This window comes from Lates calcarifer, linkage group LG15 (assembly GCF_001640805.2).
Source record: "Lates calcarifer isolate ASB-BC8 linkage group LG15, TLL_Latcal_v3, whole genome shotgun sequence".
Classification (NCBI taxonomy): domain Eukaryota; kingdom Metazoa; phylum Chordata; class Actinopteri; family Centropomidae; genus Lates; species Lates calcarifer.
In genome coordinates this window covers 24,517,956-24,534,579 of record NC_066847.1, presented here as the reverse complement: position 1 = coordinate 24,534,579, position 16,624 = coordinate 24,517,956, and the positions used below count along the sequence as shown (strand labels likewise).

At 39.6% G+C, this 16,624-nt stretch overlaps 1 protein-coding gene across 4 annotated transcripts in view; it reads right to left on the bottom strand.

The window, feature by feature from the left end:
• The window catches only part of LOC108889232 (transmembrane protein 65), a 49,267-nt gene that overhangs the window by 31,485 nt on the left and 1,158 nt on the right, over window positions 1-16,624 (bottom strand). For all 4 annotated transcript variants that reach the window (XR_007814581.1, XR_007814582.1, XM_051075768.1 and 1 more), the window contains exon 3: window positions 2,497-2,541. Coding sequence is in view for 2 of the 4 variants with exons in the window: in XM_051075768.1 (XP_050931725.1) it covers window positions 2,497-2,541 (45 nt within the window). In the remaining 2 variants the exon portion in view is untranslated. The remainder of the gene's footprint in view (window positions 1-2,496; window positions 2,542-16,624) is intronic.

Genomic DNA, 16,624 nt, shown 5'->3' with positions numbered 1-16,624 from the left:
ATTTAATTGTGGAAATGTGATACAAATAAGCTGTGTGCAGATTTTCAATGTGTACAATATCTCACAGAAAATACATCATTAACCCACAGAAATGAATGTAATGCTTTGTAAATTCAGTTTAAATGTCTGAGGCAAAAGTGAAGATTAATTGACTGGAATCACACAACCTCAGTCTCAATCATGATGAGGTAGTAGCTTTGTTTAGCTAACAGTTCTGATGCTGGTAAAGCCTCTTTTTATCAAAATTGTGCCAATGTACTGCTCTGGTAAAAGACAAGGACAAGGACAAAATGAATAATATATTTTCCCATTTCCTTACCATGCACGCTCAGTATATGACATATACAGCAAGGTACATGAAATAATGAGGTAATATGCTAAAACTGATCTTACATGAAGAAAACAGTTATAGGAGCAAGACATGCACAAGTTAAATGAAAATGAAATGAAAGTTAAATGAAAATTAGTTAATAAGTATCACACAGTAAGATGCTGCAGCAGCTCTTCACATCATATTTCTTTAGCACAGTCAAGGCCACTGACTAGAAGAATGGGCCACCTCATGAGCCAGCAGCAAAACACAAATAAAGCTTTAAATAATTGGAATGGGCTTTGTCTTTGAAAATCAAAAAAGACTGAGGTTCAAAAAATGCTGTCAGAATGTAAATATTTCTACATAATGTATTTGTACCGATGCATGCATAGACAGACACCCTCTGTGTGTGTGTGTGTGCATGGATGAGATATACAGTGTAATACAGTGTTTGTGCTGTGAAAGTGAATTTTAAATGTCACCCAGTTCAGTTCAGTCTATTCCTGCTGAAGTTCAAGTGAAGTTCAGTCTAGTTCAGGTAACTGATCTGCAGAAAAGTGTTTGCTTAAAGCATAATTACTGCTGAACACTACATTTCTTTTCTAAAGCTGCAGCTCACCCTCAGCATTGAGAATTTTCAGCCTTGCTGTTTGAGCCCCACTACACAAAACACCTACTGACTCATATCTTAAACAGTGACAACTTTATTGCTACACCAGGGGCAACTTTGACTGTATTCTGAAGAGCATCTCTCCATACAGAGACTTGCTCTATCACACCCTGGTGTTTTTTTGGATGCTTCTCTATAGGAAAAAAACTAACTAGGACTTAAAGGTGAAATCCAACAGGTCTCTGCAGTGAGTGGTGCAATGTTGTGACAGGTTACATTACCACTGAGTTTAAAGTCCAGTGCAATTTTTCAGCTGACCATGAACTCAGAAACTGTCCTCTGACAAAGGATTCTCACCACCTCCAATAAGAACCTCTTATCTCCCATGGACTTGGTTGTTCCAGGCTTCATTAACCTGTTTTACACATTGAAGCCTTTGAGGACAAAATGTCTTTCAGTGTTTTCACCAAATATGCCACAGGTAACGGGTGAAAATTAAAAATGGACTTCTCTGGCTAAGTTTCAATGAAAGGACTAATTATAAATCTATTTCAGAGTCACTCCTTACATTTAGAAGTCTCAAAGATAAATGGGCTTAATTCTATGCATTGACATATATTGGACAATTTGCTATTTGCTCCAAACACTCACTCGGTTTATCGAGCTTATTTCAAGCTCTTTAGGCCAGAGTGTTACAACTCAAATGTTGAAAGGATACGTTTTTAAAGCAGTGAAAAGTCCTGACATTTTTTCCCACAGAAGTCATCCACCTGTGTAACTACCAGTGTGAGAAAAACAAGGCAACACTGAACACAACACAGAGGCTTTGCTGTGCTAAGGAAACTCATGAGTACAGTGCTCAACACTGTTGCCCCAGTGACAGCTGGCTGAGTCTGTGTTTCCTTTTAAGTTTCACTCAGGTGTGTTATCTTTACTGAGGAGCCAAAGCAGGAAAAACAGCATTTCAGCACAGCAGGAGAAAGAGCTGAACTGTGGAGCAGAAGATAATGTTATATTTTTTCACATTGCACATTGCATTTGCTTACAGTCACAAAGATCACACTGTTAAATGTGTGGTGGGAGAGAGAAAGACAAACACAAGATGATATGAACTATGTTAGGTTATGCAGCAGGTCTGAGGTCATGTCAGTAACTGAGCACTGTAGGGTGAAGGATACCTGCATAAGCATTCTGCTGTGTGTGTGTGTGTTTGTGTGTGTAGGTGGATAGCGTGTGTGTGTGTGTGTGTGTGTGTGTGTGTGACCTTCCACTGCAATATCTGTTCATGGAAAACTTATAACCCTATTAGTCAGCTCCATATACACTATGTTTTTTCCTTTCCTTTGGGGACACCGTGGAAACAAAGTGTTATGAACCACAATAACTTGCTCAGTAGTTATCATTAAGACTGATCCCTCATTAATCTTCCTGGTCGACTGAAGGCTAAATGAGGGTTGTCAGTCCAGGCTGTCACGAAGATTAATAAGCATTTTTCGAATCAATGTGCTCATTTAAACCATCCATCTATTAACAGCACACAAACACAAGATTCATTAAAAATTTGAGTTCTTACCATATCTTAACTGTGCTGCAGTGGGTGGTGCAATTTCCAGCTGCCCTGAAAAGAAAAGAAGAAAAAAAATGAATTATAAAGAATGTACATCTCCTCTGGCCAGTTTTTCTATGGAGGCAAAAAGTCAGTATAAATGTCAGATAGTTCTTAAATGAGTCAGGACCTTTTGGACACAGTAAGAAAAAAGAAAAAGGAAAAAAAAAACAGAGAGAGGAGGAGTGAGGGAGAAATTTCAATAATGTGTCAGAGGAGATGAAAGGTAGTCAGGGAGGAGGAGGAGAACGGAGCGTCTCCCTAGTTGCCATTTCCTCAGAGCGAGACACAGATGAGGACAAAGGTGACGTCAGAAAGTGATAAATCCTGCTGCCAATCAGGCCTCAGAGGAGGCCTGCCAGCACACTGATTATAACTGGTGCGTGAGTGTGTTTGTGTGTGTATGCTGACAAACAGACGCAAAAAAGAAGACGAAGAAAAGCTACAAGGTGTGACAAACCAATGTTTTCTGCCTTCGGATTAACATGTTTTGAAGCGATAACATCATCTGACACAGCATGGATGAAAATAAAATGACTTTACCGAAATCTAATCACAAGTTTTTGACACTGTGACTCCAAAGTTAAAGAGCTGTAACATCTATCAGCAACGAGTGGGTGAAGAATAAAGTAAGTGTCAGACTGGATTTGCCACATTAATGTCAACAGTCACTGAATTGTGAAGTAACGCAAGGTCCTGCTGTAAAACAAGAGATAATTACATTGGTTTTAAGGCTGAAGACACAAGACAAAATCATCTCCTCTGCAGCTTCTGTGAAATTGGATTTACTGCTGTGAGGTCAGTGGAAATGTTAGACCACATAATGAAGTATCTTGCAGGTGTATGTATTCACCTGCAGACAAATGCACACACTCCCACTAGCAAAATCCCCACGGAGAGTAAATAGCAAAATCGAAATTTGCTTTCTGGGAGGAAAGCTTTTACTGCCAAGTATTGACCCAGGGAAATGTCCAGTTATATACAGTGCCAAGTTTCTTTTCATTTTCAACACAGTTTGACTGAAAAACGTCTGCCCTTTTTCCTTCATCCTGTCTGCTTTCCACACCCATCTCCTTCTCGCTTCCTCATTTCCTTTCAGGAGTTGGTGTCACATTACAAGCTTCATACTACAGTCATCAGTTCAGCCTCCATCTCATGTTGCTGACACAACAACAGACAATTGTTCACCTCAGTAGCAGCCCTTTCATTAGCACTATTTAAAAAAAAAAAACCTGCTGACACATTCAGTATACACCGACACACAGTATGTTCATCATCAGCGCTCATGCTCACATACAGTCACACACAGATCTGTCATTGCCTTCATCTGCAGCTCCTTGTTGTGCATCTGTAGGCTGTAATGAAATGTTCTTTTTTTCTAATTTCCCCATGAGCAGCTCATTTCACAGGTTTTCGGAAAGTCCTAACTATTCCACTACAAGACGGGATGTACTCGGCAGAGATGAAGATCCTATCCGCAGAAGATGGATGGCTTCGGCAATTAAGTGTCGGAACACATTTCTTTCCATTTATCGCTCATTTAGGGGTTGTTTTAGGGTTTAATTAAAGGCTTTCAATGATCCTCCTGTGCTCATGAGTGAACCACTGCTGTCAGAGTAACTGCTGCCTCAACCACATTACTTTTCTCACTGAAATCTCCCTTTTAAACAAATGCTGCAGAATTGTGATACTAATATCTGTAAACCTCTGGAAATTAGAAAACATTTGCTATGAAGTAGTATCCTTTAAGCAGTGACAGCTTGTGGGGGAAAAAGTTATTGCACATTTTAGATTTATTTTGACTTAAATTTCCCAGAACAACTTCGAGATTTATATTGGCCACTAATATTTGTTTAGACAGTGAAAAAGATTATTATCATTATACAGCTTTGGGACATAATAAATGCCCATTAGGAGTGTTCTAGTTTTCTAAAGAAAGGAACTTGGACCAACATAAGAGAACAGTATCTTTCTCTATTTCCTAATGAGCTACAAACAGTGTCAGATGTGTCAATCCTACATAAATAAAACTTGTGAAGGTCAGTCAAATTAGTCATTTACAGAAGCAAGGGTAGGGGTGTCAAACTGTGAGGCTCTGTCTCAGTATTCACTCCTGTGTCTTCTTGTGTTGTCTGTGTTGCTGTTACTGCAGCATCTACCAAATTAATTGTCTTCAATTGTAAAAAAAAACATCCCGCTAGTTTTCTTTAAGACAGAGACCGATGTTTCCGTTGGCTCATTCTTCTCTCTACTTGCACACTTGTGATTCTTTTTATAATAAACACCACATGGATATATTCTCACCAATCCTTAATGGATTATTTCACTATTCTAACATCAGGCAAACAAGTGTAACTAATCAGGGAAATAATCTGGTGTAGTTACTGATTGTAATGAAACCTTTTGGCCCTCATTTAACTGAGCTACCATATGTATGGGCTGACAATAATAACAAAACAACAAAAACAACAAAAACAACAAAAATATCTTAACCTCAGGGTTAAATGTTAACACTGACACACTCTGGCATTCCTTTGTAAGAGGAAGGCAGCCATTTACCTTTATTTGCATGTTTGCTCTTACAAAATGTCACACCCTGACATGATCCCTGCTTGTTTTGGTTATTTTAATTAGCTTCTTCTGCAGCAGATGCTAATCTTTTTTTTCTGGTCCCCACAGGTACAACATTTGCCTTGTTTCTGACTCATCCATGAGCCACACAAGAGACACTGTTGTCATATGCTGTTGATTGATGCTACAATACAGTCCCGTGATCAATCAAATAAATCGCTCTAAGAAATAATGCAATTCATCATTCTGGCCAAAAAGAGAAGCCAGCTCCTGCCATTTTTTCCCATCACTTAGAAAAAAAGGAGGCCAAATGACATAAGCAGCTGAGTCACTGTCTCATCATGAAAAAAAACTATTAACAACTAATAGAATCCCTTCAAGAATTCTTCTCCTCCAGTCCACTGGGCTTCATCTCACCATTTATTAGAACTGTGATATTTGACATGGCTGTCTATTGCCCGCCAGAACTCCACTGGTGCAAAGTATTGATTGTCACAAGAGAATTCAATTTCAGGAGACAGGAGTGGTGAAAACATTTAATGTCCTGTGATAAGTAGCCAACCATGAGCATGATTAAATACCAAAGCAGCCATGTTTCATTCCACTTAACCGTTCTTATCTTGCATCCTCCTATTGCAGTCACCCATTCAGTAAGCATCTGGCATCCGATAAAGGTTGTGTTTACAGGTAAACAGAAAATAGGACATGTGACCATTTTGGCCAGAGATCTTAACTGTTAATTTGCTGAGTTAGCTACAACAATTCTCTGAAACATCTACTATACACGCCCAAACAAAACTCAAAACTTTAACAGTCCTATTTAAACGTAAGCAAATGTCTATTAACAAGCTAATAAAAAAAAGCCAGGCTGTATCTAGCCAGCATTTTGACGTAAGAGAAAACACTTTGAAAAAATTATTTTGCTAATGTGACTACTTACAGTCTGATCATGACATTTAATACTTCAGCTCTGCACCATTAATGTGCTTTATCTGAGACAAACACTGTCTGTATACAATATTCTGGTGAGAGACAGAACTCTGTATTCCCTATTCAGACAGTCAGATGGACTGTAAAAGGCTCAGTCTGAGAATCTCTTATTTGGAATTTGCTAACAATCTCAAAAGCCTGTCTGCAAACATTTATATATTGGTGCGCTTGTTGGTTGGAGTTTTATCCCCAGGTTTTCAGTTTTGTTGGACTGTTGGAGAAACTTTATTGTCCATTCGCGGCCGCTTGCTTCTCTGAAATTGTTTGCGTTTGAAGAGGCACACTAGGGAAACTAACAAGTTTTTTGCTGCGATTGCTTAAAGGCGAGATAAACTTTTTCTTGTCTTTGTTTTGCTTTGACAAATGACTCATTCCAGACTTTGTCTCTTGGTGCTGGTACAGCATGAAACTGAAGTGTGACCAGAGTTTTGGAGATAAGTCTGTAAAGGAACCCAAAAGCCAAGTTCTCCCTCAGCAAAACTCAGTTATGATGAATAAACGTGTGTGAGTTTCAGCCGCCTCAATACAAATGACAAATAGAGGCAATAAGATTTTCTGCAAATGCAGGTGTTGGTGTTACAGGGGCAGAAACAAGAGCATTTGCAGGGGCATTTTTAATTTCAGGACTGTGTATAGCAGTACAGTTAATGTGTGTGTGTGTGTGTGCATGTCTTAGGCTTTATCTAGTGAGAGTACACTAAAAGACATCCCTGCTTCCCCTCAGGATTTCATTGATTTTCGAGTTGCACACCTTCTCACATAGAGAAGTGATTCTCATTATCTGGGAGCAGTTTTAACTTGATATAGTTCTGTGCATATGTATAAGCCCATGTTCATCTGTATGAATCTATGTCACCTTTCTGAGGATGTGTTTATGGTGTGTGTGTGTGTGTGTGTGTGTGTGACCGAGCATGCACATGCAAAAGATCAATAGAGTTAAGCAGAGAAGGAACAATGGAAGGCAAGAGTCATTCATCAACCACACAGCACTTTGCTATTCTCCCATTGATGATTTATGAGACAGAAAAGAGGAAATTATACAGTGGACAGAATGTGGGCCAAGATGGCTAAGACAGTCATTAGTAAACATGAAATGGGAACGGATTTGTGGTTGAAAAAAAAAAAAAACTTTCTGTAGCAACAAGTTAAAAAAATTTGAGTTTGAAAGTAATTTGCCCTTGAATTAATGATTAGATTTAACAATAACTTGCATAAAATATTTGAGAAAGTACAACATTATGAAAATCATGGCATGAAATGACTAACTTGTAGTCTAATGTAATGTAGCAAAACATGAGTCTACCTTAAGCTTGTGATTTGCATATAAAAGCTTATTTGAAAGAAATTCTAATTATTTCTGTTTTTAGACTTGCTACTTCTTATGTAATTCTACCTGCCTGCCTTTACCAACCCCTTACATATTTACTGGAGGACTTCTGAATGTCACATCACAACTTAAAATAATGAGTAGCTCCCAGTGAATGCAGAAATAACCAGTCAGTTTATACCTGGGAGAAGAAAACACAAAGCACCGGAGCATGACACTGCACAAACTGAGGCCTCACATTGTAGTTAAATTTCATCAAAGTACTTATTTTTCCTGTGGGTTCAGTAAACTCTATGGCAGGTAGACACTAGTATATTCCCTCAGTGCTAATTAAGGCAGCTGTGGTTGGTCGGAAACAAAACACAGAAACAGACAAAAAACAACCACAAATCCTTGAAAATATCCCCCTGACAAATAGCAAACCACAAGAGACGGGAAAGAAAGAAGGAAGTAGCATTGTTTCTATCTATCTTACAGATGGCACTCAGCCAGTAGGAACAAAGAGGAGAAAGGGAAATATCTTTAACTGAACAGTGGGCTGCTGGAAATAACTCAGCCAGACTAACAATAAAGACACTTAACAATTACTTTTCCTTGCACTTGAGTAACACGACATAAGATAAAGCTCCTGGGAGACCATGCAATTTACATGAATGGTTAAGACAGACATACTCTAATAATAACACTATATTTCTATGCATAAAAGTTAATCATACACTTCCCATGATGATGGAACTCAGCACATTTCCTTTTCCAGAGGATTCAAATCCTGCAGCAGCCGTCTGCTTCACTGTAATGGCTCTCAGTCCTGCCACTGAATAAAAGTGAGGAATGTTTTCCATCATACAAAGCAAGTTAATTGCTGTTAATTACATGCACCTGTCCTCCTAGGTGCTAATTAGTCATTGATCCGATGATACACGGGAAAACATGGACAGGTGTTTTCACTTATTTTGGATAATTAGAACCTCTGTGTAGGTGTGTACAGACCATCTTCCTGACTCTCTTTTGTAGATTTTTTTTCAGAGCAGACATTTTGACATATCATAGTAGGAGAAGCACAGGTGTAGCTGATAACTTTAAAAACAACTGCCCTCCATTAAGGTGAGCTAACTCCAGGGCTCTGGTATTGTGCATTCTGGCTCAGTGGCATGACTTACTGAGACACCTGATGGAAATGATCCATCGTTAATTAAATGAGTTTCATTTGAGTTTCCTGCTGAAATGTCAGAATGTGTGCTGTGAAAAAGGTCTGTTGCTCAACAGCAATGAATCTGAATCTGAATCTGTCCAAGCTGACAGATTTTTGTTGGGGGTGAGCCGTACAAAGTTTAGCTCCATTTAAAAACGGCTTCTGACTAACATTTGCAATTGTTTTCAAAGCCACTGCAGTAGTATTTACAGTTGGTTTCAGCCATGTGAAAGATGTTTAGCAGTGTTCATTGTTTACCATACTGCTGGCTGTACTTTACATGCTGCAAGCCAGGAATCTGGTTCAGCACATTTAAGTTTTCCAAATTTTGACTTTAGCCTTGTGGGGCCGCAGTGAAATCAGCAGCCATGGTGGCTGTGCAGCAAGGTCAGTTAAAGAAGCCTCTGAGGGGCCTGGGTTCAAACCAAGGAGAAAGCAGGCAGGTATGATGTGCAGTGTGATGTGCTGTGGTAAATCTCATATAAATGTGAGACAGTGTGAGAGAAAGGTAAGAGTGAAAAGGGAGTGAGAGGAGACAGGAGAGCAAAAGAAGAAAGAGAAAACAGTATTTGAGTTGACAAGAAGTGAGTGTGTGTTGTATTAAAAGGTCACATTGTCCTATGGAAAAAAACAAAACAAACAATAAACAGAGAAGAATCTGTCCCTGTCTCATATGCGCTGAAACTTGTGACCTCATGATCGTACGGACAGGTTCACAAAAACAAACACCACCTTGAATATCAAACACATCCTGCTGTGCATAATAATATTACCTGGGCTTCTGTGGTGTCTGTGTAATTTGATTCATGCCTTGATCCATCTGTCTACGTTTCACAAGAAAGACGAACCATATGCAGTGATTTTCTTCCTCAATTTATACATTTTGAGTGAGAAAATTTTAATTGGTTCCAGATTGCCAACTGGCAGACAATCTCACAAACAGGGCTGTGTTTATGATGGGATTTTTTTCCATTAAACCTGGCCTTGATGTGTTCTCTTACAAAGACTCGACTACTGTTGTCAATCAGAAGAAAAAAAAAAGCAAAATTGCATCTAAAGAGCCTGGTGGGTAAATATGCCACAGTTTCTGTATCCTATGCTAGATCAGAGGGCTTGACAGGTGTAGCGACAATACGGACTCAATTATACTCGGATTGCTGCAGACACTAAAGGCCAGTTGCAGTACATTGTCCATGTATAATTAATCAAATAAGGTATCGTACAAGGCAAGGGAAAAAAAGTTTAGAGAAGTTTCCATCTGAGGACCACTTTGCCTTAAATCTCTTTGGCACACTGAGACTGACGTGTTATTAAGGGCTGCAATGCTGTTGTTGGCAGCAAAGAGCACTCAATAAATACACACAGTGTGATGAATAGTGCATTTTCTGTACACAAATTACCAGACAAATGTCTCAGGGACAGCATCCATGGGACAGCAGTAGATCTGACTGTCTGGCATGTTATTAACTCAAGTAATTCTATGAGAATCAGTGTTGCATGATGGCAGAATCATAACGATGACTTGCAAATGTTCAACAGTGTTCTACTTCCTCTACCTTTTTAGCAGAGAGAGGGGGGGGGGCACTTTTCTTTGTGCACAAGTCACAGCAGGTTAAATGTCACCACAGACAGCCATTATGCAGCAGTGTGTGTGAATTAGCATGATGATAACACTGCATGAGGTGAGGCAGAATGAAGAAATGAAAAGGTGATGCTCTCCTTTGTCCGTTATTTCAAGGAAGTAGGCTGCAAACTGAAAGGTGGTGACAGGATACGGCTTCTCCTGGATGGAATAAAATATCATGATGCTATATATTATGCACAAAAAATATAAGGGTCTCTCTTTGAAACAGGAAAACAAGAATGAAAACTGTGATCCTGGATTCATTACACCTGAACTGAATCTGCAGTCATGGGCAGATTAAGATGAAGAAGAATTTGTAAGCTTCAAAACAAATGGAAGATGGGTTATTTAGAGGAAATAAAAGGAAGTGTGACTTTGGTGTTGATGCCCCTAGGATTTTGCACTGCAGCCTCAAGGGTCACTGAGTTGGAAAAACAAAAACAAAGTCATAAAGATCATCCAGACATCCTCTCTTCCTCTCAATGATCTCTCTCCTCTTTTGCATCCCCAATGAACTCTTCCTCTTCTCCATCCTCTGAGCTGTGAAGAGAAATTGCCTCTATCTCATCTCCTCTCAAATTTTCCTCCTCACAGCCAGGCGTGTGGGAAAACCACGTTGGTGTAGTGGATGTCACTCTGTAACTAAACCCTGATGATCTCTGATGACGTCCAGATGGAGCAGAAGGATTTCTGGTCGTTTATTCACTTATCTGCATCTCTCCTTCCCTGCTTTCTAAATCTGTGCTTCCTTTCTCTGTGCTGTGCTTTCATCCAATCTTATACAAACATGGGGTTGAATTTTTAGTGAAGAGAACAAGAGAACTTTATATGCAAATATACTGTATGCTCCCTGTCTGAGAAGTGAGAGAATAGCTTTTCCTATTTCTGAAAATGTGTATAGATCAGCATATACTCCTGGTAATACAGATTCAAGTTATACTCATGCGATATAACTTTTTTTAGGCAGTATTCTCTGAAATATATATACATATATATATATATAACATCTCAGTCCCATTTTCTAGTTATCACGCTTGCTTGGTTTTGCTTGGAAATACTGATGTCAGTGTATGTCGAAAATAAATGTGACTGAATGAAAATGGTGTACTGTACATTGGATGAATCTGGAGATAATACCCCCATCATCATTACTCCAGTAGGCCCCCCGTATTTCCACTCCCTCTCTATCATTATAATAACATGGCAATTCAAACAATCACTAGAGCCATCTCTCATTTCGGATAACTTAATTTTTTATTATCATTTCTTAGTTTGATATGAATACTCCAGCCTGAGCTATTTGGTTATTCATTTCAGATATTTATATTTTTTACCCAGCCAATCATTTCTTTGCCATGAAAGGGATGTATAATAATAACTGTCTCTGTCTCTGACAGTGGAATTAGTAAGAAATCATAACAAATGGAACTCCTCAAGATCCACACTTTAACTGTGCACTAGGTCAGACATGTAATGGAAGTTTTAGGCTGCGCTTTTGTTCCCAGATTAGATTTATTGCTCTCTATGTTCAATTTTGTTGATATCATGAGCTCATTTTTTGTTCTCCGTTTCTAGCTTAACTAAAAATACTGACATGGATGTCCTTCATCCACTCTCTCTGACCCCAAGTCACTTCTGTCCTCTTACAAACTTGCATACTTTACTTTCTCTTCTCTTCCTTCTCTTTGGATGGGCCATTTCTACCAGTACAAACAGTCTTCAAACCTCTGAAGGGTCCATTTCCATACACCCCAGAAACAAGAATGTACTTGTGTAGGACCTTCACTACAAATTGCTTCTTCCTAACCTTTTTATTTTGTCTGCACTCATCCAAACATCCAGTCCTTGAGAGAATCTTAGCTGTTGCCCTCTGACCCTAAAAAGCTTGGTGGACATTTTTCTGGAAATTAAAGCTTTAAAAAGTTTTCAGACTTTTAAAAGGTGAAATTTGGAAACAGAAATCGCAAAAGACAAAGAGGCAACAGCTTACCAGACTTCAGCTAAGGTACATCAACAAAAGTAGTCTCAACCACCACAAAGTGACAAATGGAGGCACGACTAGAATTTGATATTAAAACAAACTAAAGTTGACCTCGGAGTAAGTACTACCACTTCCAAAGAATGGTGAGTGAAGTTTTCAACTCAGGAAAAAAAACTGTACCATTGATCCACCAGCAGCATTTGAACAGCACATTCACCTTTCTGTCCACAGCCTTAAAGCTGCACTAATCAAACTTTTTAGATTAACAATGGATCAGAGGAGCATATGATATATGAAAGGGGTTGCTCCTGGTGACAAACCCATTAAGAATTATCATCCCACTCTGCTGTTCTCCTCTGCTCTGTGGAGCGTTTATCACCTCTCACTGTTCTCATCGGCATTGTCTTTTGGCTGCAGCGGGCAGCTATCTTCAGCAAAATAACCTCATAAACCCAGTGTATGCGACCTGCCCAGCAGCACTAAATGGCAGACAGACAAAGTTAGTGACTAGCTGGTGAACAAAGAGGGGCATTTAGCAGAGTCAGATATTTCCTCAGGAGTTGTTGAAGCCAAAGGAGAAGGGAAGACTGAATCTGCCAAGTCACCAGGAACATAAAGTCAGAATTAATGCTGGTGTTGCTCTGTGTTTACAGGGTGCATAAACAGACAACTGCTTGCTAAAGCATGCATCATATGAATTTTATACATTGATTACATTTCAGTGTTGTGTTTACATCTTATCATTGATTAATGCAGATTTAAATGTGAGAAATGTAAGAATTTTACTGCCTTACTGTCCAACAGACTGCAATCTGTAGGGTTTGTTAGAGGACCGTACCCCTATTAATATCCCTAATAGTCCTGGCTTTGCTATGGGGTGAGATTTCTGAGTGCCTCATTTCCACATGAATGAGAAATATGCACATCCAGAAGTACACAGCTAATATGCTATGTTGTACTTGCTGTATTCAGACAGGCACTTTATAATATAATATGGAACTTAAATCTAACAGCACCATCCGGAACTTAGGTGAATATGTTCAGTAAATATGGCCACAACCAGCATGAATATACTGCAGTGCAGTCCACTAACTCAGAGGGCTGCCCGGTACAAAGATATGTCTGTGAGATGCAACCGCAAGCAAACACCCAGCTTCCTTGCTGCTCAGCGAACCTGCATACTAACATCAGGAAAATAAGGGTCTGGCTTCAGGTGTCCTGAAGCCTCAGGGTGGAATGATGATGGATGTTGATAAGCCTGCCAAAAAAAAAAAAAAAAATCAATCCCTCAGTCAGCGAGTCAGTGAGACGGGTCCAGCAATCACCTGCATATACAGTAGGTAAGAGAATCCCTGAGGGTTTTTATAGCATGAAGGTGAGGATGTCAGTAAGCTCCAGCCAGGCAGGCCCCACAGATGAGAGCAGAGGAAAGTACTGTACTGTCCTCTGTGTATAATCACTTCAGCCCACATTATTCTCACATTTTCAGTTGTGTCATTTACTGTGGTTTCGAATTTGAAGAAATATTAAGCTTTAATGAGGGCTAGCATTCCCTGCTTCTCCACAACAATTACAATGGTTGTGCAGGCATCAGAGCAAAACATCAATTAATTTTGCTTTCAAGATTTTAATGGTGAGAGAGATCTTTAATTGAGGTTTGTCACCCCTTAGGTGCAACATATTCCAGTGGTCCAAAATGAGTGAGATGCTTTGTTTTTTGCAGCCTCAGTGTGTGATATAAAACCCTCCACAACGAGGCTCCTGTGGGATTTCATGCTGTTTGCTCAGCGTTGATATTGCCTTGGCCTACAGGGGGGAGGCTCGCAGCATGCGGTCAGGATGCAATCAGCCACGTCCGACAAGAAAATAATGATGTGCTATTAGGATTGGTGAGCATGGAAGATCTTATTGAAACGCCTCGTAATGATGGGTCTGGTGGACACCACAATTCTCAGAGTCTGGATACAGATTGGGAAGGAGAAGACATACCACGTTTCTTCTTCATCTTTGCCACCAACTCCATAATCACCACTTTCAGGATTATTATCACTGCCAAAATGACCACCACTAATGTTGCTATCAGTCAGGGGAAAAACAACTGGCCTATTTTAATGTATATGGAGAGAGGTGAGTGACTGCTATGACCTGATCAATAATGTAGAGGATCATTACCATCACACGCAGAGGACAGTAGCATGCATCCCTCCCCCAGTTATATTTATGTTTCTGACACAAGTCTTACATTGTAAACCAAACAAACATGATATTTTTCAAGCCACAGTGTCAGAGGTATGTTAAAAATGACAGTCTGGCCTGTGTATGTCCCTGCTACTTATATTCAGAGCCTCACATACTGTACAGTGAGAAGAAACAGTACAGACATGACACTATTCATAGCAGCAGATGCATGTATGTTCAACATTCAGCAGTCTGTTGTTATAGCTTTAAAGAGCCATGGTGCACAGCGTGAGTGTAACAGTTTGTCGACAAAATCATTAGCATTGAAATTAAAGCTCAAGCCTCTTAATGTTGGAGAAATTCAGAGATCTTAAGAGATTGTTCTCTTTAAATCTTCAGAGGCATGAGCTAGCTTCCCTGCAGGGTGACCCTCTGCATGGGAACCATTTGTCCATCATGAGACACTAGAGTAAACAAAGCTACACTGATTTCTCAACGTGTTTCTCACAGAGCCACGGGGAATAAAGTGACAGTGCCTGATCTATTACCCATGATTCTGGGACTCAGAGCAACAGATATGATATTCATATCAATATTTTCACTTATAAAACTTTGTAAAAAAAAGTTTCCAATATATACTTAATGCATATTATTTTTCAATGGCTTTTGAGTTGTTGGTTGTTTTGTTCATTCAAATCCAATATCCAGCAGTTTGGCAGAGATGAAGCACAAAGCTGTTAGACAAAATTATGAGTTATTTTACACTTATACTTCACCACTGGAGAGGAAGATAGAGGGTGACAAGAGCTCAGAGCAGCATACTCCCAGAGAGCCTTGCATGCTGTAAAGCCTCTTCATCATCACTCATGTCTTTCCTCATTCTCTCCCTCCATTCTCCTCTGTCTCAGTATCGATCGACCCACTTCCTTCTTTCTATCCTCATAAGGGACATCCACTGTACTCCCCCTCTTATACTGTACTCTCAAATTTCAATTCTTATGTTTTGTGAAACCCAGATAGCATCTCACACAGCGGACTGTAAAACCTGCTGGAACAGCCTTTGCACCTGAACATGCTGTACTAGCAGGAAGCATCAATTGTTCGGGGTACCCTGCACTGCAGGTCGGTGTGTGTTGTAAGCATTTTGTAAGGACTGCAAAGGCCAGGAATACCAAAAAAATAAAGTCCCTAAATGAATCCAGACATGCTCACATAAATTTGACCAAATGTGTTACACAACTCTGTCTACGGCTAGCTGATATCAGTAAGAGCCAGAATGAGGGTTTTTTTCTCCAAAATGGGAAAACAACTGTTACGATAATAGGTAACCATATATGTATTGGATATATACTGTAAACATATATTTTTTAAGAAATAAATCAACAATTGCTGAATAGCTCCAGGCTATCATTTCTGGGAGAGTATATTAATTCATTTTTGAATTTGGGGTCATGGGTGGCTGGAAACTACAAGGCACTTTTTTTTTTTTTTTTTAAATCCCCCAGCAGTTTCTGGCAGAAGTATTGACTCACACTGCAGAGATGACAAATGACTTCTCTGCCACTGGACTAGAGTGACAGTCACACACACATTCACACTGACAAGCAAGACTTACATGTCTCCGGACTGTAAGAACAAAAGGGGTGTGAACCGAACCCCCATCCTCCTCCTTGTGGTAAAGAGACCGTGCATCCTGGTCCAAAAGATATACGCACCACTGGCTTATGTACCAAAGCTTTCTGTTCTCTACTGCCCTATACCTCCAGGCTTGACCAGCCTGTAGTGAACATGTTTGTACACCAATATGTCAGTAATGGCAGCATACTTTATAGATCCCTGCTAATAGATTGTCTTTTCTCTACACATGGGAAGGTCAGAGGTCAGAGATCAGGACCAGCTGCCAAACAGCACTCTGGGATTTACAATGTAACATCACAATAGAGCAATGGACCAAAGAAAGGCATTAACCTGAGTCCTCCAACTGTGGCACTCAGCCGTGCATTGTACTTCAAATGAAACCACTGATTTAACAGCATCACATTCTTAACAACACTACATGATGCTTCTTTTTGTCAATGGTAATCAGGCTGACAGGTGAATATTTTTAACTCCAGAGTTAACTGCTTGTCATTACATCTTGTATTCAGTATTACAGTGGTCAATAATCAGACTATGGATCATTAGTATGATGCAAAATGCACTTATAAATTATTTAACTAAAGCTTTTTTTTT